Raw genomic sequence first — 26481 nt, 5'->3', positions numbered from 1 at the left:
GAACTTACATGCTCGTAAGCAATTTAGAATTTAAAAATTCTAAATTGCTTACGCGCATGCAAGTTCCTCATTGAAGATATTCCAACGGTAGCTGTCACACGGCAGCCTTGTTGTATTTACTCAACAACTTGACTATACCAGTCTCACTCACTCAGTAGTGATCTTGTAAAATGTAATCAGCCCAATTGACAACATCGACCCAGTTCTTTTCCTTATCTCTACTGACGCTTTTCCTGGGTGATGGGGACGAATGATATGACATAATGTATTTTAGGACAGAGACATGACATTCTGGTTTTAGATTGAACTTTTAGCCATATAATATAGGCCATGTGGTTCAGCTTGGTTCGGTGTCATATGTGATAACAACGAATATTTGGTTACCCTATATATGGCGTCATTCATCGCGTATCAAATCTTTTGCCTCAACTCAAATGAAAGATTTTTGAGGTACTACAAAAGGGATCTGAAACCAAACATAATGAAAAATTATCGCTGGTGAAGAAATGAAAGCAGAGTAGGTTTGATTGATTTATAGTTTTCTTTTATATAATCACGATTCAAGACAAAAGTATATCATCATATATATGTCTAGCTTGAGTAATTGTAACCAATTCGATTATATTGCACAATCTTAAACATCACATAACCTGCGAAATAAACGGTGTACAATAATTATTATTTTGTTGACTTTTTATCAGATTGTTATGGGAATCGGAAATATCATATCTTTATATTGTTTTGCTAAAACCCAATATTAAAAACATATATTATATTCATACTTCCAAGGTGAATAAATTGCCGACTGAATAATTTCATAACCTAAACATGTAAATAATAATCAATAAAAGTTTAAATGAAAATTCATTCAATTGCCGGCCCAAATCTTACAGTTTGTTCTTATTCTAGGAATGCGATATCCTTATTCTAAAGCCTCCAGCATACTTTCCTGCCGCTTGCCGCTGCGGCAAGCGGCAGGGCGTTTCAACCAATGACAAGCCTAGATTGTGTCCGTTTGTCAGCAATACGCGTGCGCCATGCCGCTCAGCGGCAAGCGGCATGGTAGTATGAAACCAGCATAATTCACCATGTCCACTGAGATTTCCCGCGTAAAACGACATGTATTACTTGACGAACATGAACTGTACGTTACCCATTGAGTTTTGCTATCGGCTTGTTTCTATGTCTTTCCAACACGCACTGCATTATAAACAATTATATTGGCGGGCGTGTACACGTATTTAGTTGTAACGTAAAATTGACGTCATTCATGCGAGTTGATTGGTCATACACGGGTTTGTCACGTCCAATTTACTACACATGTACAGGCCGTGTGTATGTATGCATCATTGAAATGTCTACTTTTTCAAGCGGTTTCTAACGGAGCCTCAATATGATACAATTTAACATGTGCTTTGTAGAGGGGGGGGGGGTAACAGACATTATATCAATTGATTGGGTACAATTTCTGTATAAAGTTGTATCATACATGAAGTACACAAGTATCTTTTTGTGTCATCTTTCAATTCATCCCAGTCTTAACAAAGGGGTCTTTAACCCCCTGAGAACTACCTGCCGATCTAACATTGCCTATGATTGGTCAATTACATGATATCTTCATTTTAATAACTAATCAGAATGGAGCTTTGCAAATAATTCACCCTAATTGTTTTGCGTGGTGAAATTATTTTAACAATGTTGCTGATTGGTCCAATTGATAATGAAAACTTCTTTTTGACCAATATGCAGGTACATGTAGTTCTCATGGGGTTAACTGATCATGTTGTTTCAATCCGGCACACTGAAATGCCAAACTATGCACCAAATGTCTTTGCCTAATTGTAGGACCAACCTTTGCCGTGCTCATTGTGGCTGTGTGTATGTATACATCATTGTCTGTAGAGAGTATCTATAGCAATGTAAGGTTGCCTGTATAAGGGGCCTAAAATACAGTATCAATGGCTACATAGTATTATAGATAACCGCCAATATAAATTGTACATCGATACAAAATGCTCAGCTATTTTAAATTTTAAACTCAAATAAATTTTGGAGAATTTCCAAACGTTCAAGTAGTGATAGTATGTTAATATGTTAAAATTTAAAAGTTTTCATTTGACTAATTAATGTAATTGTTTCTTATTTTTATAATATATAGACGTCTCAAGCTGCAAAGGATCATGAGAAGACGCCGATTGTTTTGACGGTGCAAGTGCCCCATCCAATGAGATTAATACCCTCGAGATTTAATAGAGATTAATATCGCTAAAACAGGTTAATATGATTGTCTATAAAATGTCAAGGCAATTTCATCTCACTGTAAGTAATCATGACGGGTTAATGTATATGCCGTCCCCAGTGTTTTTATTTTAATACGTATATGTATGCGCTGTCTGCATGACGGGTTTGTGTTTCTATTACGTATGTTCTCCCAGCAAACAAGAATGCGTTTAAAACGTTATAAACGTGTTATAAACAAGTTTTTTTTTAAAAACATTTGATGTGAAAAACACCACCAAAAAAACGTTTTAAAAATATTGTCAAAATGTTATTGTAAAATAGTTTTGGCAAATATTTTGTCAGCACTTAAATAACATTTAAAACGTTTTGCATCGACTTCTCAAAAATTTTTTTGATTGTTGATAAAATGTTTATACCCTTTATATACCCTTTATATAACCAGAGAATTAAACACTTTTTATTTGTGAAACGTTTTGTGTCTGCGTTTGTGTTTCTATCAAGTATGCTATATCTGCATAACTGGTTTTGTTTCTACTTCTACGAAGTGAAATTACTGTTATATTCAAAACTGGGCCTCCATATCCTTATCGCGTCAATGCTTTTATAGTACAAACCAAACATAAGGAACCATCATGAATATTTTGGCATTTTAGAATTTTAAAAAACTCAAATTAACTATTTAACGTCATTTAGTGACGCTCATTAACTCCACAATTTACAGCAGCTGCTACAAAATTATAAATAATGATAATGCCCAATCGCTATTGTAACTTCCTTTTTTGGGGGACACTTTGACCTCTGACATATCGGGGAAATTGCTGTAATTATTATTAATTTCTTTATTATTGTCATAATATTATCTTTGAAAATATTTAATTAATTTATTCAATAATGTTTTTTGGGTTTGTTTTTATTCTTGTAAAACATTTTAGATTATATTTTGTACTCACAAAAACCAATGTTTCTGAGTTTTCTCAAAAGGTCAAAGGGCAAAGTATCCCAAAGTTGCAAAAACTGTCCCACAATGCATTGCAAACTTCCAATGCCGATTTGGTTTATTATGATTACTATTATGAGCTTTGGTTGAAGTCATATGCCCAATAAAATTGTCCAAAAACTTAAATACATTGAAAAATATTAAAATATCAATAATGATTGTTAACATTCTTTCAAAATAAAATTTTTTTTACTGTAAATACATGTATTATGGCCGATAAACAGCAAACATTGAATTAATTAATATATTGATAATAATTTAAATGTTGGTATTTATACGGTGTCTTTCACATGTATTAAAGTGCTTTACATTTATTCCGCTGTCGTTAGAATATGCCAGCTGCCATACAATGCGCAAGGCATGTTAATACCTTTGGGCGGCCCTCAATGGACAAAATTCATGACAGCTCCCCATTTCACCTCAGGGCAGAGAGGCAAATAAAGTAAAGCGCCTTGTCCAAGTGTACAATATGATGGCACCGCCGGGACTCGAACTCGTAATTCACCAACTGCAAGGCAGAGCCCGTACCGCTGAGCCACTGTGCCATAACGTATAAATTAAACAAAAAGGCTAGTCAACCTATATAGGAAAATTTCAATCGACAGACGTGGCCTAGATAGATGAACTACTGACCCATTGGAACGATGAACTCGCCAATAGCTCGAGGTATGTTATATTGTCATATCATGTGGGGGACAATATAGACATATCCACTTTGAAGCATTCTATAGCTGCCAGAAATTAAATACTCTTTTCATAAGAACGAATCAGTTAGTCCATTTTTTGACTAATGTATCTGGAAGCTATTTCCATTACATCACAGGTAGTCTCACGATGATAAAATTGTATTCATATCTTTTTACTTCAGGGGCTAAAGATATTTCAGACATAGCATATGTTAAGGTATTAATCTAAGGGAGGTGGCAAATGGCTTTGTACAATAAGACGCCAACATAAGTGCTTGTCTTCTTTTGAGTTTTGTTCTTGCAAATATCTTTATAACGGTTTCACAGTTTTGCTTGTTTGAAAGTACACCTAAGTACACCATCTAAAAAGATGCATTCGACCAACTTTTATGCGCAATATCTTCGCCACAACTGGCCTTACCTCTTATCACAATTGCAGATCGATTGGACAGGTAAAATAGAGATATCGCTCCCAGCAAAATAGATTTAAAGAATTTTTACCACCACGCATTTTCTTTAACGGTTTCATATTTTTGCTCTTTTTAAAGCACACAAATTGAAAAGATGCATTTGACCAACTTTTATACCCAATATGTTGGCAGCACAATTAGCTGGCCTCTACTCCTATCACAATTGCTGATCTAACGGACAGGTAAAATGGAGAGAGATATTGCTAAGAGCAAAGTAGATAGAAAGAATGTTTTACCACCACGCTGATATGGTAAGTTGTCCCAACCCGTTTATATGCCCGGAAGCAACTTATCCATCTAGCGCTATCTGATGATATACAATGGCTTCTCTGTCCGGCTACTTTAGTATTTGAATGGTGTGGATACGAAAATTGATGAACTTATAGTTGTATGTGTAAATTCCAATATTTCTCGTTTATTTCTTTGTTTTTGATGGTTCAGGCCAACAAAATTGTTGTGTCAATTTTTTATTAAAAACCTTCACTTTTTAAAAATCCTCACTAAATATTAAATAATGCTTCTTCCATTAGGGACATTTGTCAATTTTGACTACTGGATACTTGTTAGATAATCAAGACCGGTCTTTCAATAATTAAATGAAAAACATTTTTTGAACATATCTGTAAAAATCGTCATTAAAAAAGCGACAGTGATTTGCAGGATTTTGGCCCAAGCTGCTGCTCGCAAGAGGTTCACCAGCATTATATATTTTAAATATCTTTGTTATTTGCATGATTATTCAAGTAACGTTTGCTAATCGATTGTGCATAATTAATGTCTTTATGTGATATTTTACCTATAAATCTCAACTTTGCAACCAGACACCAGTGTTTATAATGTAATACACTTTCTGTTAATAAAATACTATGCTGAGCCACCAGCCTGGGTGGCTCACGCTCCAGTAATTTCAGATGATTGAGCTCAGTAATACATCAATGAATGTCTCCAATTCATGAAAACAAATAGATAATCAGCTTATCGGATTAAAAGCTTAGAGGGAAGGTCTTGCTGCTCAGCGAGTGTTTGTAATTATCAGAAGGTTTTCTCCAAATTCATTCTCTAATGATCATTCACCTGGTATAGTCTCTACATTGAGCCATAGGCAATTCAAAAGGTATTGATCACACCACGCTAAGTATAGGGACAAGTAAACCAACTAGGATTTTTTTATTTTATGCAAAACACTATATCGTTGGATGTCAATGCTTAAATGAGATGGGATAAAAGTCATCGCGTAGAGTATTTATTCTGCTTTCCTCTTATATATGGGTTAGGTAAGCAAAGAGAACGTATAGGTTTTATAGTATATGTTTATTTTAACATATTTGAGATACCTGCTGTACATACATATATATACATACTATTCACTATCAAGATGTAAAGTATGTTCCTCATCTGTGTACGTGGGAGACAGTCCCACATACATTTGGGTGGGTGAATTGTTGAGTGCTATCGTTGATAAGATAAGTGAATGAATCTTTGAAACTAATTGAACTTAATGAATTGCTATTAAAAAGACGTAAAAAGTAGTAGAACTTCAAATATAGCCTATCCCTCATATGCAGATACAATCAAAGATACACATCGTATCTAAAGAAATGTATGTAAAACAACGGACTTACCGGACAGTATAAGAAAAATCCACCAAGAAGGATTATTCTAAGTAAAACTGGACTTGCTGCTTTTACGACCTGTAACAAATATTCAGAAATATTAATATCACGACCTGGTTAACGGCTCTGTCACCCACATTTGCACAGTATTTTTGTGAGGCCTGAGAGCACATCAGACACACTAAATTTCATTCTGAATACCAGGCAAATTAGACGTTTTTGAATATATTACAAATTTGATGGCAAATTATTAAAAATTGACACTTTTGACCTTTAACAGTCCAAATAAAATTAAAAGCGAATATAAAACAAATCTAAATTATTTGATATCAGAAAGACATTCCTCGTATTCAGTATACAATTTGGCGGGTCTGTGTGTTCTCATGTCACACAAAAATAATGTGCAAAATTAATGTAAGTCACCGAACCCTTAACAGGCAAAGTATTAAGAAAGAATCAGCTGTTTCAGTAAAGCTGTAGTTGTTCAGACAGTAAAATATTATTTACTATATCTCATCAAGACGAGACGTTTTTGAGTCACATAAACCTGTTTTGAGCCTATGACCGTCGTAATTGGCAGAAAGTTTATTCGCTATTGCATAACATAATGTTTGCAAAAGTTCGAAACAATAATTGTTCAAATAATCAAAGGCCAAGGACATTTAATATCTCGTTAGTTTGTTGTAAAACTGCAGAGAAAATTAAATTGTATATCCATTGGTACTTTTTAGCCACCGTAATTATGAAGTACGTGTTTACGTAACTTTTACGGTCACTTGCCAATTTAGTATTTAATGGACCTCGTTTTTCAAATAGATTTCTAACATTCGATATGGTATATAATATTTAAGTTTTTATTATTACAGTTACCATAAATTATGTTTTTTTTTTGATAAGGCTAATTGTTTAATGGCCCGTAAGTGTTGTGATAGCACTTAGCGAACGGTCAGCAGACCTGCCTGGCAGACCTGTATTGCAAACCACGCAATAAAAATAACAAGAAAGATTGAATTTGGTGGTCACTTTAACTGCTACTCTGCCTTTAAAAAAAAAATATTTGTTGATCTTTTATGACTGATTGCCTTGTTGCTCAATAGTCTACCAATGGTTCAAAAAATTCACAAAGAGCTGACATGTCACAATGTAAGAGGCGCGACGAGCGTTAACAGAATGGAAATTAAAAATTAGCTAAAGAAGTTTCTTGTGCATCGTCTTTGTAAAGAATGATATTTAAAAAATATACATAAAATAAAAGGTGTGTATAATTTCACGAAGGTCTTACCTTAACGTCGCTAAATTGAATGGTAAATATTAAAAGGGGGAAAGTCCCCAACATAACCGCACATTGTAGTGCTAGCAACACAGTCCGTAAAGTCCAATTAAATGGAAAAAGACACGAGCTACTATCGACACACTCATCACATCCGGGTCCGCACGGAAGACACTTGAGTTCATCATAAATGTTTGATCGTTTGGCCAATTTCAGCTCAAATTGTTCTTCTAATAATGTGCCGTTATAGTACCTATGTTGAGCATTGATGTCAGGGAAGTAAAATCCAGGTTTACATTCACATTTGTATGATCCTCGGCGAAAACCAAGCGTCGGGACGAAAATGCACTGTAGATAATAATAAAAAAAAACAGACAACGATTATATAAAGAGCTGTATGAATAAAGGTAATGGTAATTTATTATGTAAAAATATTATATATTATGTGAACTTATCATCGCACAACATAGTGGTAGTTTGAACCGATGGCAGAACAATACAAATCTGGTAGATGAACAGTAATTTTAGATATCTACACTTATCAAGGTCAATAATATATAGGAAGAAGTACTCATATATAAACCTTTAGTTCTTCTAAGAAAACCCAGACCTTTCATTAAGTTAGAAGTGCCTTAAAGAAAACGTAACATAATCAACATTTGTCAACCAACTGCCTCAGTCGAAAGTCACTTCATAGAGTTTGTTCGGCTTATAATAGGTGAAACATGTTAGGTTCATAGCACCGTGTATTAATAAAGAATGAAGTGCACGTAAGTTGCCCAATGCATGACTGACGCACGCGTATGTGAATTTACTCGAGCGTAATTTGGGACATTATTGACTCGCGCAATAACAAAAACCGAATAATTTTTGCCTATTGTAAGCCGAACAAACTTTAGGAGCTACACGACTGTAAAAGGTTTCAATGATCGCCTCAGTGATTAGCAGATAGAAAACCTCAGGGAGCTCAATTTGCGAAGTGAAAATGAAAACCGTGTTTAAGGCATAGATAATGTAATGTTTTTAAAACAAAAACTGTTGAGCTATCTTTATGTTATTGTATCAGTTACATTTGTACATAAGCTTATCTGATAATATCATACAATTTACCAAATATATTACCATTTTTCTCAGAATATTTAATTATGTTTACAAACTAAGGCAATATGATGGTCTATCGATATGCTTGAGAGAACAACATACGATCACTTCACTTTTCAATAGCACTTGTCCTTTTCCTGATTTAGCGCGAGTTTTAACTACATGGGTTCTCATTAAAACACGTTAGTACCGTAATTGTTTGGGATGACGTCACTGATTACCTCATCTATTGTCCACTAGTCCTTTATTTATACAGGAATTTTGAAGATAAAATCAAGTCAAACGTTATATTTTTTCAACTACATATTGTCACCATGTAGTTCCAACAATGAAATCCAGCATTCAAAATTACAACTCAAAATAAACTAATGTAGGAATATAAACCAACATCCTATTATCTCTAGCTCCCTATGCTTATATACTGTATTCAATATTCCATTGCCAGAAGTTACAACCAGGAATTCTATACGCTGGCGTGACCTCGCAATGCTGTAGTGAATCACCTTCTGCCTAAGACTAAGTTTATTTTCCCGCCAGAAGTTAAGATTTGGTATGGCTTTGGCATCTTATGTTTCTCTTATTAGAGTTTTGACAAGATGTGATTCAAGCAGCATTGACTCTATTTGTTATATAGTGTGGGTTCAATATTATTTAGAATATTCTCTAGCATTTTGGTCTCTAATTTGAAATAGCAACAACGGCAATAATATAAACAATAATAATGCTTCCACTCACTTCATTATATTTGGTTACCTACAGCACTGACATGGCTTACTACATTTCTTTATCTGTTATGCTATATCTGACCCAATATATAATATATATGATCCTACCACTGGGATACAAATGACCTGAATCATTATTGTTAAAATACCTTTAGGAATTCAACAAAGAAGGTACAAATTTTAATAAGAATTGTCTAAAATTACTTCTTCTGCAGTCTGCATTCATGCAGGCAGACAATTATGATGATAAAATCAAATCAAACGTTATGTTTCTACCATTTACGTAACCACCATGCAGTTCTTATAATGAAATTGTCAACATTCAAAAATTACAATTCAAAATGACCTCATGTAGGAAGATAAACCAGCATTCAATATACTATATCTAGCTCCCTATATATGCTTATATTCAATATTCTGTTGCCACAAGTTATAACCAGAAATTATATACGATGGCGTGACCTCGCAATGCTGTAGTCAATCACCTTCTGCCTAAGACTAAGTTTATTTTACCGCCAGAAGTTTAGGTTTGGTATTGCTTTGTCATCTCAAGTTTCTGTTATTACAATATGCTTGAGAGTTTTGACAAGTTAAAAAAGGGCAGTGATTTATAGTGCGCTACGCACAGGCACAACGCCTAGACGTTGATCCACAAGCCTCAGCACACTTTACAGGTTGTCGCTGACCACTACGGCCCCACATCATTCCATAAACCATTTAACAACAAATCAGGGACTACTGCTACAAGAGTGCACACCCTAAACATTCCACAAATAACCATCGCAACCAGGATCAGCTCCCCGAGTTTCGTACGGGTTACAACGAGACAATTAGCAGTAAGTTCCTTGTCCAGGGGAATTTCAAGGTAGCTCAATTTTTCCACCAGAGCATACTAGGCACCGCCAGGGCTCGACTGCCCGCAACCTCTCGCACCATAGTCGAACGCCTTAACGATTGAGATTGAACTTGACTGGTTAGCTCAATTGGTTCTATTTGTTCAAATACATTGGTTCTATTTGTTCAAATATATTGCATGGGTTAGATATTCGCTAACATTTTTGCCTATTTACACTGTGCATAATGGACACTTATTTTGAAGTTTCAGGAAGATGTTGGTACTTATTTCGGTATCAATTGAAAGAGAATATTCATACTTATCCCATGGTACTGGTACTAAATAAGTTTACCAGTCCTATACAAGCCCTATTTGTGAAAATCAGAGGGTAAGACATGTTAAGACATATTGCCAAAAAACACCGCATAGTAGGACAGAGTTAAGGCTACACTGAGCCTTCATATTTTTCCAGTTTTGGTACTTTTGCTGAAATAATAAAGTTTATATCTGTAGGGTAATACACTGATCTTATAAAAAATGAGCCAAGTAAGTCACTAGTTACATTTATATTTTCATATGTATTGCAGTTATTGTTATTACGTAATTCATTTATTATCATTTCCTTTAAACAACTTTTTCACTGACCCTTTCTCATATAATCATTTATTTTTCCATTGATTTGGTTATATAATTATGTATATAACGTGTACTTTTGATACCTTTTTTCTGCGCAGGCTTTTAAGTAGGACACAGTTCAATCCACTTAAGTTACTATTTTGATACATGAAATAGATTCTGCAAAAAGGCTATTCTCTATTTCTACGGCTACTTTCTACATTTCCACCGCTCTTGATGACAGATAAGAGCCCTTTATCTAACTTTGTATCCGCCTGGGTCAAGTAAGTAGGCTTTCAATATTTCCCGTTACGATAGCTTTTAACAAAATCAGAAAGGTTTTGTAGAAACAAATAACATTCATTCACACGATATCATATCAATCTCTGTCCAACATATTATTTCATATGTATTGAAGAACATGTTTTTAATCAATTTTGAGTTTTCTGCAGGATCAATTACATGCTTTCAAGTATCATAAATAATATTACTGTTTGTTAAAGGAGTATTTCGTGATCCTGACATCCTCCTTTTTTATTATTACATTTTACAATAGATATCCAAAATAAGCTTATTCCTAAAATTTCAGTTGATTCCGATTTTGCGTTTGCGAGTTATGCATGATTATGTGTATGATACTGCTCTGTGTTGATTTACGTTCTAGTACACCAGAACGTAATTCAAATTTGACGATATTTTTGCTAAACGAATTAATCTGCAAGAAATTTTTTGTACATAAACATTATGTAGCCAGAGGTTTCCAGTGGCATAAAAATCTCACTGTTTTTTGTCGAAAAGTGGGGAGATGAGGCTGTGGATCATGAAATGCCCTTTTAAGTAAAATACATTTATACATCAACAAACAAAATACACATAACAATAATTCATGACAATACGGAATATTTATTACAAATTTATTCGAAATTCGTATTTTCATATTGTTGTAAATGACTCTGGGGATTTGTATCCAACGAATTTATGTCATTACTATGACTTAGTACTTAGCTTTCCACTAAAAGTTTCAGCAATTGTAGGTATCTTTCACCTGTATTTGATGGTTACACTAGGAATAATACTTCAGATTCTCGTATACGTGCACCGATTTTGTATGTGTGACGTCAATTTGACGAGGTACATCTAAGTAGAGCTGTCCTTATTTTCTCGACGATTTCAAAAAGGTGAGCGTAAACGTCCAGCGAACTATACGATATCAGAAGACATTACTACTTTAGGGGTTCTACATAATAGGTTCTACATATAATTACAAGAACGTCAAGATGTTTTTGTCTGGCCTTAACTGAACCTTTTTATGACTAAAATGGTTATTTCTGGCCATTTAGTTTGAGATTCTACACACAGGACCTGGACAGTATAAAGATTTTTTTAGGTTATACTTGTAATCCTTTTTCCTACTGGCGGGATGTTAAATTCTCCACCATTTTATTCTATTAGTATTATATAACTTATATAATACTTCTCTATACCCTACCCAAAATATATTCTTGTATAATGGTATAGTGATTGAAGCTATGATAATGTTAAAAATATCATATGGAACCTACTGAGTCAATGAAGACATTACTACTTTAGGGATTCTACATAATGGGTTCTACATATAATTATAAGAACCTCAAGATGTTTTTGTCTGGCCTTAACTGAACTTTTTTTATCCCTAAAATGGTTCTTTCTAGCCATTTAGTTTCAGATTCTACACACAGGACCTGGACAGCATAAAAAATTTCTTAGGTTATACTTATAACTTATATAATACTTCTCTATACCCTCCCAAAATATATTCTTGTATAATGGTATAGTGATTGAAGCTATGGCAATGTTAAAAATATCATAAGGAACCTACTGAGTCAATACTTGCGGGAATTAAGTTATCCTTACTATGTATTAACGCTTGCCTCGTAAAGGGTGTCCCAAAAGTGTTCTACACCAGCCTTTCAAACAGTTAAATGTTATGAAATGTTAAAAAAGATTACACATATAGAATCATCTGAATATCGCACATGATAATTGTTAAAGTGCAAGGGCGCCGAGAGGAATAATTAGAAGCAGTCTCTTATCAGCTGATTTCTATTTTCAGTTAATTTTTTCTTATTGGATATATGGCGTTGTAGGAAAATGCTAAGGACTTACGGGACACCCTGAAGTTACGATATTGTATGCCACAGGAAGACGGTGGACAATGTCTATAGAATCAACGCCATATTAGTATTGGATTTCAAGCGTTATTCCAACTACATAGTACAGAATAACACTTGTTTAAGTACACTGTCTACTCAACGTTCGGCTGCATACAGTTCTATTTGCCATGATTTTCCAAAGCTAAATCTAAACTCTTTCCCCTCGAGTACATCATATAAACGATGATTGTGTTACTGTTGTAATACTAATGCATAATTATTCACGCTCGTGTGTTCGTTTAACTAGATTTTTGGGTCAAATCAATTGTCGGATATTTAATATTAACTTAAATTTAAAGTTACTCTCTAGAAATCGTGTGGGTGATTCTTTTCAACTTTAGGCAATATAAGCAAATTACTTCGATCTTTCGATCGACCATCGATGCTTGGTCGATCCTATTATTTAAAAAAGCAATCAATTGACCATCATTAATTCTGATAACATATAAATCTTTGCCTGCATTGATATTGAAAAGTATAAATATATCACTAATTCTGATTAATTAGTCGTTAGTTCGTTAATAACAAGCATCGAAGTAGCATCGACGGTCGATCCAAAGATCGAATAAATTTGTTTCTGGTGCCTTACATAAGTAAATCGGTTACGGGTCAAAACCATTGTTGAGTCCAGTTTTTGAAACATCTTTTATCATGGAAGGCTTGAATATTAGGATGGGTTTGGTATGAAAATAACTTGGAGTACATGCATACTGCATTTTAATTGTAATCAATATAATTATAAAAAAGAAAAGAAATGGGAACCCAATTCGTTTTTAATTATAATATTAGAATCCATATCTTTAGCAACTCCTTTTTGTAGGTAACCCGAGACATACAAGAGAATTGTGTTAACAATATTGATTAAAAAATCAATGATTTATCATTTGTTATATGCAAATGACCTATTTTTCAGGTATTGCTGACATATCACATGTATCACAAAACAGGTTCCTAATGTTTAACTTAATAAATGCCCAAAGTACTTTGCATTCATTTCCATCATTAGAAGAACGAGAAAGCGATACTTCAAACATAAGCTGTTTGACATACTAAATGCTGTAGAATTTCACTCTCAATAGACACGACGATTTACCCATCGCATGATATCCTTATCATACACTTTTAAACGTATTTGTTATTGTATTACTTTTATCATATTCTAACATCGTGGCCTGCTGTCATTAATAGTTGATAACAAATTCTGAGTTTGACTTGCAAATCAAAATTGACACCGACCACTCACGGTCTTACCATCGTGGATTAAAGTTTATTTAAATTTTAACCCTTCTATTCACGAACTCCGTGAGCAGGCGACAGCACATTGAAAAATAATATATGATTGCAAATTGTCTCCTTCAAATTTATATCTTGAATACTTGAAATCAACGTACAAGTGCTCCAATTTATTTTAAGAGCATAATAATGTTGCATAATTCTAAAGAGATACACTTTTATATCGAATTAATTCATATCATGAATACTATGCGCATCTGTGGCATCATTCAATTGCACAGTTCAATAGCCATTGCTTGACGATCAATCATTACTTCAAATTTGACCTAAAGTATGAGTTTTTGTACCCAAGACGTTCTAATGTCATTCTTGAATGTGCAAGTACGGGTCTATGTTGAACTGTGCCGTCATAGATGAGAGTTTTCGAGATCCTAGCGAGAGTGAACTCTATATTGATGTGCACAATTCTTAATGGATCCGTTTCGGCCATTTGATCTCTACTCGTGGCTAATTGTTTTCTTCACTACATGCTTTGAGTCACGTACAAGTGTGTGTTTCTCAAATTAAGATGTTTCATTGCAAGGGATCAAATATCAACGAGTTTCATCAGATTAAAGTGGCATGGGGAAATGTTGTATTCGTGATTATGACGACTGCTCAAAAGTAAGTAATTGCAATAGCTGCCTTGTAAACCTTTGGCAATTTACACACAATATATTGTACTCATCTACAAATTACATATACACATGGCAGCTATTGCACTTACCGACTTTTGGCACTGAGCTGTCGTTTATCTCGTTGTGATTGAACAACATGATATTTCTCTTGTCATGAACAAATGTCTCCGCCTACTTGACTTGTGTGTTATATGACATTTTGACCATTGCATGAACCAGGCGTACAGACACTGGACAGTTGGTAATGTAATAATGTATATAGAAACATATCGTTAAACTGTTGTTATTATGTTTATGGAGAACAACAGAAGGAAATTGTTCACTAGAAAAGTGTGTTTGTATTTGAAAAATGCAATGCAACCTATCATTATAGTCAATTCAATCAGCGTATATAACATTTGAATGTTGTTTGTTCATTTTATATCTTATTTTTAAATCATAGAATCTATATTTATGGCTATATATGTTTGATTTCGATTAACCGTCAAGCAAATGTTTCAAGAGAAAATGTTGAATGAGAATTAATGTTGCAGATTTTTAACCGTCAAAACAGCGCTCACTTGATCAAAAATAATGTTGACACTTTGCTATTTTGATCCAGCAACTCATTTTGTTTGCACGAGCATGTAAACTGGTAAAGTGATTCTTGATAATTCAGTGGCGTAGTACAATACAGGCTGTATCAAAAAGATTGGTACTCATCAAAATATGGCTGATACCCACTTAACAGGTCGGTACCCCCAACTACGCCACTGATTAAAATAAATATTCAATATTAAGATAAAAGCGTCAAACCGATCACATTTTCAAACCGAACGTCTCCCGCCATTTTCCTTTCCATCAGAGTGCCGTGATTGCGCACAATGTCCTTCGAGTGTTTGTTTAATTGACCATGCTTGACAGCTACTTCAAAGGTTGACTCCGCTATTTATAACACTTGCTTTGAGACTACGTGAGCGCAGGTAAACATTTAAAATACTTAATTTCCTTTTAATAGTCTGCCGATAATGTAGGTAAACATTTAAAATACATCATTCAATTTCTATTGCAATAATTGACAGTGTCAATTGTTTACATAACAATGAAGTTTTCCTGTTCATATCTAACATACATATCATTAGTAGAATATGCATTGTTTACCATGTAATTGTATCAACCCGAAGGTGACACCTCATATCACAGGTAAATTGTAATGTTTATATTAAAATTCCGCCTGCTAAATTAAAGTATGTCAAATTATATGCAAGGGGAATTTCACTAAAAATCAACAATAATAGTCAAAAATAAAAACCATCAACTCATCTAAAATTGATAATATTAGCAGGTCCGGTCGTAAATACGTTGGCTTCTATGAAAGGTAACTATTGGTCAGAAAGGCGCCCCGATCATGGAATGACTACACGAACATCTATGAGAAAATGAATATTGGTCACGAAGGCAACCCTGGTCGTGGAAAGACTACATTAGTTTCTATGAAAAGGTAACTATTGGTCACAAAGGCAACCCTGGTCGTGGAAAGACTACATTAGTTTAATGAGAAGGCAACCATTGGCAGCCATGATCGTGAAAAGACTACACTCGTTTCTATGAGAAGGTTACTATTGGTCATTCATAACCTCATTAATATACGCGATGCGTGCGATCCAATCATATTTTATTATTTGTGAAAACGCGAACGCAAATCGAGGTCATTAATATCTCACAATTGACCGCAAAATGCGTAATTGTTCCAATGTCGCACACAATTGACTTCTGCGTGCGCCGTATTGTGCGTCCAACAAACTGCGCGCGCGCTGGCTGCCGTATTTGGATTGCGCGCTACCATATTTGTACAGATTCTGATACGCACTTTTGTTATTGGTCGTCTTGTTTTAGCCTGATCGATTTTGGGAAAGGGAAGATGTAAAAATAGTTTATTTTATAAACATTTGAGGAACATTTTGTGTTATTTTGTAAAGTTAAGAGATCAAAGTGACGAAAGTTATGAATGAGGTTAATAACTTTGCATCGGTAATATGTCGGGCATTGTGAAAAATCTAAACATTTTGCTTTGGACCTCGGAATATCCCTCGGGGCTACGCCCCTCGGGATATTCCTCGGTTCCAAAGGCAAAATGTTTAGATTTTTCACAATGCCCTCCAAATAACCGATGCGCAGTTATTAACCTCTAACAAAGGCAGCCCTGAGCGTGAAAAGACTACATTAGTTTCTATGAAAAGGTAACTATTGTTCACAAAGGCAGCCCTGATCATAAAAACACTACATTAGCTTCTGTGAGAGGGCAACTATTGTTCACAAAGGCAGCCCTGATCGAGAAAAGACTACATTAGTTTCTATGAGAAGGCAACTATTGTCACAAAGGCAGCCCTGATCGTAAAAAGACTACATTAGTTTCTATGAGAAGGCAACTATTGTCACAAAGGCAGCCCTGATCGAGAAAAGACTACATTAGTTTCTATGAGAAGGCAACTATTGTCACAAAGGCAGCCCTGATCGTAAAAAGACTACATTAGTTTCTATGAGAAGGCAACTATTGGTCATAAAGGCAGCCCTGATCGAGAAAAGACTACATTAGTTTCTATGATAAGGCAACTATTGTCACAAAGGCAGCCCTGATCGTAAAAAGACTACATTAGTTTCTATGAGAAGGTAACTATTGGTCACAAAGGCAGCCCTGATCGTAAAAAGACTACATTAGTTTCTATGAGAAGGCAACTATTGTCACAAAGGCAGCCCTGATCGTAAAAAGACTACATTAGTTTCTATGAGAAGGCAACTATTGGTCATAAAGGCAGCCCTGATCGAGAAAAGACTACATTAGTTTCTATGATAAGGCAACTATTGTCACAAAGGCAGTCTTGAATCGTGAAAAGACTACATTAATTTCTACAAGAAGACAACTATTGTTCACAAACGCAGCCCTAATCGTGAAAAGACTACACTAGTTTCTATGATAAGGCAACTATTGTCCACAAAGGCAGCCCTAATCGTAAAAAGACTACATTAGCTTCTGTGAGAAGGTTACTATTGGTCACAAAGGCAGCTTCTATGTGATGGGCCGCAAAGGCAACCTCGGACGTGAACAGTCTTCATTAGCTAAACTATCGGTCGCAAAGGCAGATCTGATCTCGGCATTAACATCTATATATGTGAAGGTAACTATGGGTCGCAAAGGCAACCTTGATCGGAGGTTGGTTGTGAAAAGCTTCCTTTGCTTCTGTGAGAAGGTGGTCAAAAAGGTCGAAATACTACAATCAGTATAGCTTTTATGTGAAGATGAGTATTGAATACCAAGGCAACTCTTCTCGTCAAAAGCTAACGTTACAAAGACAACATTGGTTGATGTTTCTCGTATCATAATAGCATTACTTGATGACATGAGATTAATACAGTAAATAATAAATAAATATAAACATTAAAAAAATGCAAACATTTAATTTAAAACTGACAGCTACCGAAGTATTATGAATTTGGAAGATATATTTTCCTAACAAAGACCTCAGATATATTCAAAAACACTCTTTAACACAGTGCATACCTCATGAAAATACAATGATAATAACATCAACCTTCATCACACACGCGCTCTTAAATCTCTGAACGTTTACATACAAGCATAACCATAACATCATAAGGAACTCAAAAAGCACCTCTGTTTGCGTCATTTGTGTTCTCCGCCAGACATTTAAGCCTACTTGAAGAAGGCTTATAGCGACATCTCGCTCACCGTACACGCCTCCTTTCTGGGTATTGTTTTCGCGTTAACTTCATTCCCTTCACATACGAGTTAGGAATTGAAGATTTTATATATATTCAAGGCATTCTCTAATGTTTACAGATGAAGATGTTGGCAGCGTTTTGGGATCGGGGTATTTTTTAAGAGGATGTAAACAAATTTATTCAAAGGTCAAATAGGTGTTCATTGCTCAATAGGATATAATATAGTATAGATGCTAATAATACTTCAACACAGAATTGGGTTGAGCCTGTATTTCGATAGCAAGAGTATGACATCAAATACCTATAAAAATATATTATTTTATTGACATGTTTACAGCAAATTAGAAATATCAGTACATCCATATAAATGCCGAAGTAGCAAAGCAGGCATGTGAAATAGACATCAAATGAACGAGTTAATGTCTTAAATTTAAATTACTAACGCGCACTTGTAAATATCTTTCCCTGTTCCAATATTACTAATCGGTAATTTGAATGCAGTTGAAAAGGGTAAACGTGAGATAAAAAGAAAGACAAGTTTAATAAAGCAGGGTCATCAGAAATGCCCTAGTAAAAGAAGGGGGAAGTGTTTGTGACCGAGGCTATTTGCTGGTAGTTATAAAGAGACGAAGCGCTCGGTTAGAAGCCCTTTGGGTATGTTTAATTCCGTCGTGCGATTAACACGCTTCGAAGTGCTTAAGAGTATTAAATGGACGCGAAGTTTCCAATAGTTTAACAGTAGCTGTGACGAAACAGTTGATTGGGTTAAGTGTACATGGCTTATGGCTATGTAAAAGTGCTGTAAAATATATTAAAGTGAGTTTCGTTTAAGATGCAATACGATATAAATATACAGGTTGAAAATAATACTCCCAAAGGCTAAAATCTGATGATCATTTTGGTACACATTATTAATAATCTTTGATTGAACGAAGGTGGCACTGATGTTCTTTATATTTCTTCAATACATAAACATCGAATTATTTTAATATTTGGATATGAACATGCCACACCTTTTGTAAGCACATCACAGGGATCAACCAAGCACACGTTAGAACTATTATGTTATGTAAATGTTACTTATGTTTGCTCAGTTATTAGCAAGAAAAACAGGCATTTATAGTAATATTATTATACAATTGAAGTTAAACGTCAATACGTCTCTAGTCACAATATGGCTGGGCGACAAGGTCCATTTTGAAAGATATAACCTGTTAGCCTTCTCTCAGCTCTGTTGATGTTGAATGAAGTTATCAGATCAGATAGTTTACAAAGGTATCTACACAATGTGTAACATTCTACAGATATCATAAAAAGAAGCATTCGATTGAGTACACTCGTATGGTACTTAAAATTATTGGTTGCGGACCGTGAGTTGGTCATAAGAAAGGTTTTTGCATTTTGAAAATAATTTAAAACCATTTGACTTTTCATGCAATGACAGTATCTTCATCCTCATACAAAATGCAGAGCCTTTGGGTACTTTTTAACCACCATGTATCATTTACGATCTCTAATGGTTAGTGTAACAGATACTCAAGATCAACTGCTGTCCTAGAGGTCTTAGATTAGAAACATCTGACAAGGGCAGAACTTACTAAGGCTCCATGGCCATTGGCGACAAAGACATTCTGTAAAACAGACAAAGGGCAAACATTACACAGAATGCAATGACTACTTCCTGCAATTGACCTTTTCGGTAAATCACATAAGCCTTTGCGAGTACACCTGAGATGTCGTCATATGACATCAGTACGCGTCACGCCGATGCGCACATCGTTTAGCGAACATAGTTATTGCGCATTGCAAGTCGGCGTGACGTCAAATGACGACATCTTAGGTGTACTCGCAAAGGCTTATGGGATTTACCGAAAATGTCAATTCGTACCAACCTTTCGTCCGATGTTATGTTGTGGCAAGAAGTGCGCGTGTATAGTGTCACAGATGGTGACGTCATTTGGATACCGACATTTGAATGAGCATTATGGGATATTAGTAAATGGACAATGTAGATTGTATACAAAACATATTGCACTTTCGTACAGAATAGAAACAGCAAAGAGTAATCAATACTGTTGTCAGATAATTTATCTAGAAACCGGGAAAATAAATTGCCCATTAGGTTGCTTGTGAGAGTGTATTCCTCGTGAGAAATGTAGCTTTTCAAAACGTTTATTTTCATTCGTGAATTGTGTAATGCATAATGAAGAAAACCTATTGATAAATCAGGTAATTGCTAAATGGAAATAGCCTTGAATCATACAGTAAATCACTTTATCCTAATGGCTGCAAGTGCTGAAACTCAAGGGTATTCCAGATCTTGAAAAGCGTACACTACTATACAGGGTGCATAAAAAAAGTCAACATTTTCTACTTTTTTCGGCTAGAAGAAAAGTTATATCGAAAAAATAGTTTCACTGGTGTTGTGTAACATTTTGTTGGCCAAGTCAGCTTTTGTGTGTGATTTTGAGCTTTTGTTTTAAATGCAAAAATCAATTTACGGTGTATGCCAAAATTACCCGGTCCAAGTTTTGTACATTGAACCGTAGGCAATTCAGAAGATATTGATCACACCACGCAAAGTATAGGGAAGAGTGGGCCAACTAGATAATCCTCCATATCTATTTAATGTACATGCTAACATTGGACAGGATAAAAGCCATCCGGAAGTAAACAACAGAGCAGATGCTTTGTTTTGTCTATATCTACCGAACATATTTGTTTACACCTTCTTTAAAGGTACCCAATACCACTGCCACCATATTCGTCTCTAAACATTGGGGATGCATTGAATGTATGTAAAATCGTCAATTCCTAAGTCGTATGTGACGGAAATAAAGTGACGCGAAAAAATACGCAAAAATGAATCGTGATTGGTGAGCGAGTTATCGCTATAAGCCTTCTTCAAGTATGCTTAAATGTCTGTCAAATGAGAACACAAATGACGCAAGTGGGGGTGTTTTCTGAGTTCTGCATGATTTTGTGGTCATGCTTGTATGTAAACGTTCAGAGATGATTTAACAGCGCGTCTGTGATGAAGTATGCTCACAAAGTAAAATGTACTATTTGCTAGTATTTAGAATATCAGGTACTGTGTTTTTACTCGGGAAGGCCAGGGCAGACATAAATTTCATATTTCTTGACCCACCCAAGGGCTAAGAGCAACATTATACACTTGATTTGTTGGAGTAGCCTTTATTATTCTTACTCCTTATAATTATTAAGTTTTGTTTCTTTCTCTTCCTACGGGCCTGCATATTTATATAAGCTTTTTATCTTGGCTTGAGCATTTTGCTTGAGTTTGATCCCATCAGAACACGAACGTATGTCCGTCCGTCCGAATCGCCTGGTTAAAATAAAGCAGCACACTTTACAGGTTGTCGCTGACCACTACGGACCCACATCATTCCATAAACCATTTAACAACAACACAGGGACTTTGCAGCTTCAAGAGCGCACACCCTAGACATTCCACAAATGACCTTCGCAACCAGTTTCGTACGGGTTACAATGAGACAATTAGTAGCGAGTTCCTTGTCCAGGGTAATTTCAAGCTAACTCCGTTTTCCACGAGAACATACTAAGCCACCACCAGGGTTCGAACCCGCAACCTCTCGCACCATAGTCGAACGCCTTATCGATTGAGCTAACTTGACTACTTAACAAACAATACGGCATTGTAACAATTGTTTTAACTTTACCTGTTGTGAAGGACGATGGCATTTATCGGAACCAGCGAAGATATTATGGTCGTTGACTTCCGTAGAGTTTTCTTCTTCTTGACACTGATTGATGTCTATAGCTCGTAGATCTATGTCTATTCCACTTGTACCTCTGTAAAACAAAGAACAATAAAGGACGTTTTCGTTAGGTGTTTTAAGCTGTGATCTCAACACCAAATTTTTATCAAGACTGTGACCTGCATTTGGACTACAAAGTGAGTCATGAATGTGGTCTCAGTTAATGTTTATTATCCCAGCAAACACAAAACGTTTTCAACATCATTCGCAAAAGGTTATAAAAGGTTGCCAGAAAACGTTTAAATGTCGGGTTATATAAAGGGTATATTAAGAGTATAAAACGTTTTCATAAACTTAAAAAACATTTTTTGATAATCTACTGCTCAGCAAACAAAAATGTTTGACAGAAAACGTTTAAATGTCGGGTTATATAAAGGGTATTAAAATGTTTTAATAACATTCCAAAAACATTCTTGAAAACTTGATACAAAACATTCTAAACAGAATGTTATTTAGGGGTTGAAAAAATATTTTGCGAAAAATGTTTGCCCATAATATTTTCAATAACGTTTTAACAACGTTTTCATGGGCTTTATATAACCCGACATTAAAATGTTATTAAAAGGTTTTGAAAAAAACATTTTAAGAACATTTCTGTGTTTGCTGGGTGCAAATATTTTAACATAATGTTATGTAAGTATTGACACAATATTTGGCCAAAATGTTTGCAAAAATAGTTTACAATAACATTTTTGAAAACATTTAAAAATATTGTTGTAGTGTGTTTTCATACAAAACGTTTTAAAACGTTATCATGACCTTTATATAACCCGACATTTTAATGTAATTAAAACGTTTTTACCTAAACCAAAAGCCAAACTATAATTTAATTAAAACGTTTTTAAAATGTTTTTGTGTTTGCTGGGATGTTCTGTGTACAAACTTTGGTAAGAAAGGTAAGAGATTAGGTGATAATGATGCTACTTTAAATGCAAAACCAGAGGATGATTTAAGGAAGCCCCATCATGCACTGCAAACGTGTTATCACTAGAGTTTCAACTGCCACTTTACTTTTCAAATCCCATTGAATTCTGTGCAAAAGATGTTGTTTAAGAATTGTTCGTGTGTCATTATTACTTGGTCGATTTCAGAACAAAAGTGACGTATGCATAAAGGATAATTCACACCTTCTGTAGGTAACAGAAAATGTGAAATCGACTAGCACTTTGAATGCGTTTTTATTGTAAATATATCAGTCCAAATTCAAATTTAACCATGCCCGTCAATGCAATGTGTCATGTTTACTCACACAGCTGTGCTAACCGCAAGTCAACACAGTGGCGTGGTGGGAAGTGCTTAAATCATCCTCTGATGCAAAACCGTGACTGTGTTTCGAAAAGTATTCTGAACGCTCGTCATAGAAAACAACTTTACCACCTGTATCAAAAATAGACGAGTCCAAATTTCAGATGTTGTTCGGGGCCTGTTATAAAAAGACCTGCGAGCGACCAATCTTGGATGTGATATTACAGCAGGTTGTTCCTATAGGATTGTGGCTACATGCTAACCATACAAAAGTTCACCTAATAAAACTAAATAATAAAAAAAAAAAAACGACGAGAAAAGAGAAGACGAATATTAACCTTAAATGGGTAATGGTAAACAAGTACTTCAAAACCTAAAGCCATTGCCAATTAAGTTATTTATTAATGCCCATAATAAAAAAAATCCCCAACTCTCATTGCCATAAGACTTCTGATTCCACAGATCGAAAGCTGACCCTGAGGCGCACGTCAAAACCGCGCCGCCGCCTAAACATTTAAAAGTGTATTGATTGCATATAAGATGTAAACACTTATGAAAGCAATAACAATGATGCCCTGTTATGTCATGGAATATGTCTACACCCATTTATGAAAAATATTGAGCATATATAATAATAAATTAATATAAATATTGAAGATATTTTGGTGACAAAATGATTCCCTTTTTATTTCTTGACTGAAATTGTACATTTGATTGGTTGGCAGTTGTCATTTCCTTTCCTTTTTCTTTTTCTTCTATTTTGATACTTTCTTTTCCCTACATACGGGCAAGCATTATTGTACATAAAAACGTGACTTGAGTAATTTGCTCGAGCCTTGTCACGTGACTCCTGTCAGGACCCAATCGCGTAAACAGCCCAAAAGAAGAAAAAATAACAAACAACCTAAAACGAATGTATGAAAAGTTATTTCAAATTAAAAGTAATGCAAATTTGTCCAATCTTCAAGAGCTTTTCCAATATACCGATGTGAAAGAAGATACATTAGTTAAACGTAATACATGGTTTATCAGGGTTCAAGAACTATAATATCAATTCGGATAGAAAAACATTCTCTGTAGGAAAAATGTGACTTTATGTATTCTGCATAGTCAGTCTAAACTGCCAATGTTGCCATAAATCAGTGTTTCAGACAGATATTAGCATATTTTGCCACTCATATTCCTATTTTGATGAACATGAATTGCAAATTGAAAATGTCCTTCCTTTTAACATCCCCCTTCCTGAATTTGCGTCGCTGATGTATTTTCAATTACACACGAGCCCACATTATTTTGTTAACTAAACACTTCAAATAATATATTCTCTATTATACAAATACATAATGCACATAACATGATATCCACCTTGTTTAACCTATGTCACGACGGACCTTGACAAAACGATAGTGTGTTAATAACACAACGTGACAACCCATCTATTAAGATATGAACGTGATGATGAACTAATTATTATACATGTCATATAGACGAGGTTCTAAACCGCCTCAGACCACTACAAGAAACTAATCGGCATGCTTATCATGAAAATCATATTCTCTTTAAGTTGATTCCTAATACACCATCGGGCGTAAGGTCGGTCAGCGACCATTTCTACAGTTTCTCTGAAGTTCAATTTCACCCAGCTATTTTCACCCCCATTTGGCGTATTTTTCCCACTAACTACGTGAAGTGAGTTTCTATTGCAAAGATTGAATAATAACTCTATTGAAAAACGTTGTATTGACGCCCACTGAGCGTCGAAAGAACTTTTTAAACACTGCTACATAAAAACAAAAAGTCAATTTAAATGCGCTACTAATAAAAAGACGCACTTGCACTTGAGGCAATAGGTTTACACACAAAATATTGTATCTAATTTTAGGCATCAGTTTGTCAAATTGAACAAGCTTCGAGTCTGATTGACATTTGTTTTTGATAAAACTTACAATTTTAACTTACGAAAGAGACAAAGACATTTTTACAGAGTGGTCCAAAATTAATTTTACCCAATTTGAAAGCTTAATATCTCAGAGTTTTGAGCTACTATTCTCAGTATTGTTATATATTCGAATTATATATCTTTCTAAGAATATGTGGTAAAAATGAAAAAAATAGAGGTGTTTACCAATATGTATGCCTAACGCAATACTGTTGATAATCTGATACATCTCATTGAATTACGTGTGAACAAAGTGATTTTCTCTCATTTTTTATCCACATATTCTTTGAAAGATATATATTTAAAATATCTATCAAATTGGGTAAAGTTCTTATTGGCCCACCCTGTAAAACGTTTGGTCATTTTTCAAGAGTGGTTGTGTCATTATTTGCCATGCAATCTGCCAAAACCTCTGTTTATCAGATATGAACATGACTGTTAAGTATAACTAAAAATCCATTCCAGACAATAAGTAAATACCGTTGCTTACTAATGTAATGATGATGTGTTGAAATACCAGGCAATTTCAACTCAGAAAAAAGTAAAAGAATAACAATACTAAAACCTTATTGGAGACTAACATTGTTTTGCCTCAATTCAATTACCATTCTTATTAATATGTACTCCATCATGAAGCTTCTGACAGCTAATTTCGTAAATAGCACACATTATATTCTCCAAGAAGCTGTCAAAGATTTCACTATCCAGCTGTAAATAAACTGTTACCATATCGAAAAGCGCCATCTTGTAACTGCTAAAATAATTGACCACTATACAGAAAATGATAGGAACTCTGTAGATAAATATCATCAAATTTAAGTATTAATTGCAAAATTATTACACACATTGCAATTCCGAATTTGTAATATGTTATCAAAAACAACATTTTAAAAGTTTTTGACGACGGAAAAAAATATTCAACGACGGAAACGTTTACAATAATCACAAAAGTTGAACAAAATAGATAATTCTGCTGCACAGCAGTCTCATACTGTTCCGCCTTTGCATTCAAATGTATAGGAAGACCACTCGCTATGTAGAAGGTCACTTCGAGACTTACTGTCTATAAGCTGTTATGGCAGCGCGGAGGTGGTCACATGCGTATTTATAAAAGCGCATTTA

General features: G+C 34.7%; 1 protein-coding gene across 1 annotated transcript in view; it reads right to left on the bottom strand.

Annotated features, from left to right (window-relative positions):
* Nucleotides 1-26481, bottom strand: part of LOC140135411 (probable G-protein coupled receptor CG31760) — a 195972-nt gene that overhangs the window by 77960 nt on the left and 91531 nt on the right. The window contains exons 3-5 of the mRNA XM_072156902.1: nucleotides 22077-22209; nucleotides 7290-7625; nucleotides 6017-6085 (exon numbers count right to left, since the gene is read on the bottom strand). Of these exons, the coding sequence (XP_072013003.1) occupies nucleotides 6017-6085; nucleotides 7290-7625; nucleotides 22077-22209 (538 nt within the window). The remainder of the gene's footprint in view (nucleotides 1-6016; nucleotides 6086-7289; nucleotides 7626-22076; nucleotides 22210-26481) is intronic.

This window comes from Amphiura filiformis, chromosome 16, assembly GCF_039555335.1.
Source record: "Amphiura filiformis chromosome 16, Afil_fr2py, whole genome shotgun sequence".
Lineage (NCBI taxonomy): Eukaryota > Metazoa > Echinodermata > Ophiuroidea > Amphilepidida > Amphiuridae > Amphiura > Amphiura filiformis.
This window is presented reverse-complemented; position numbering and strand designations above follow the sequence as displayed.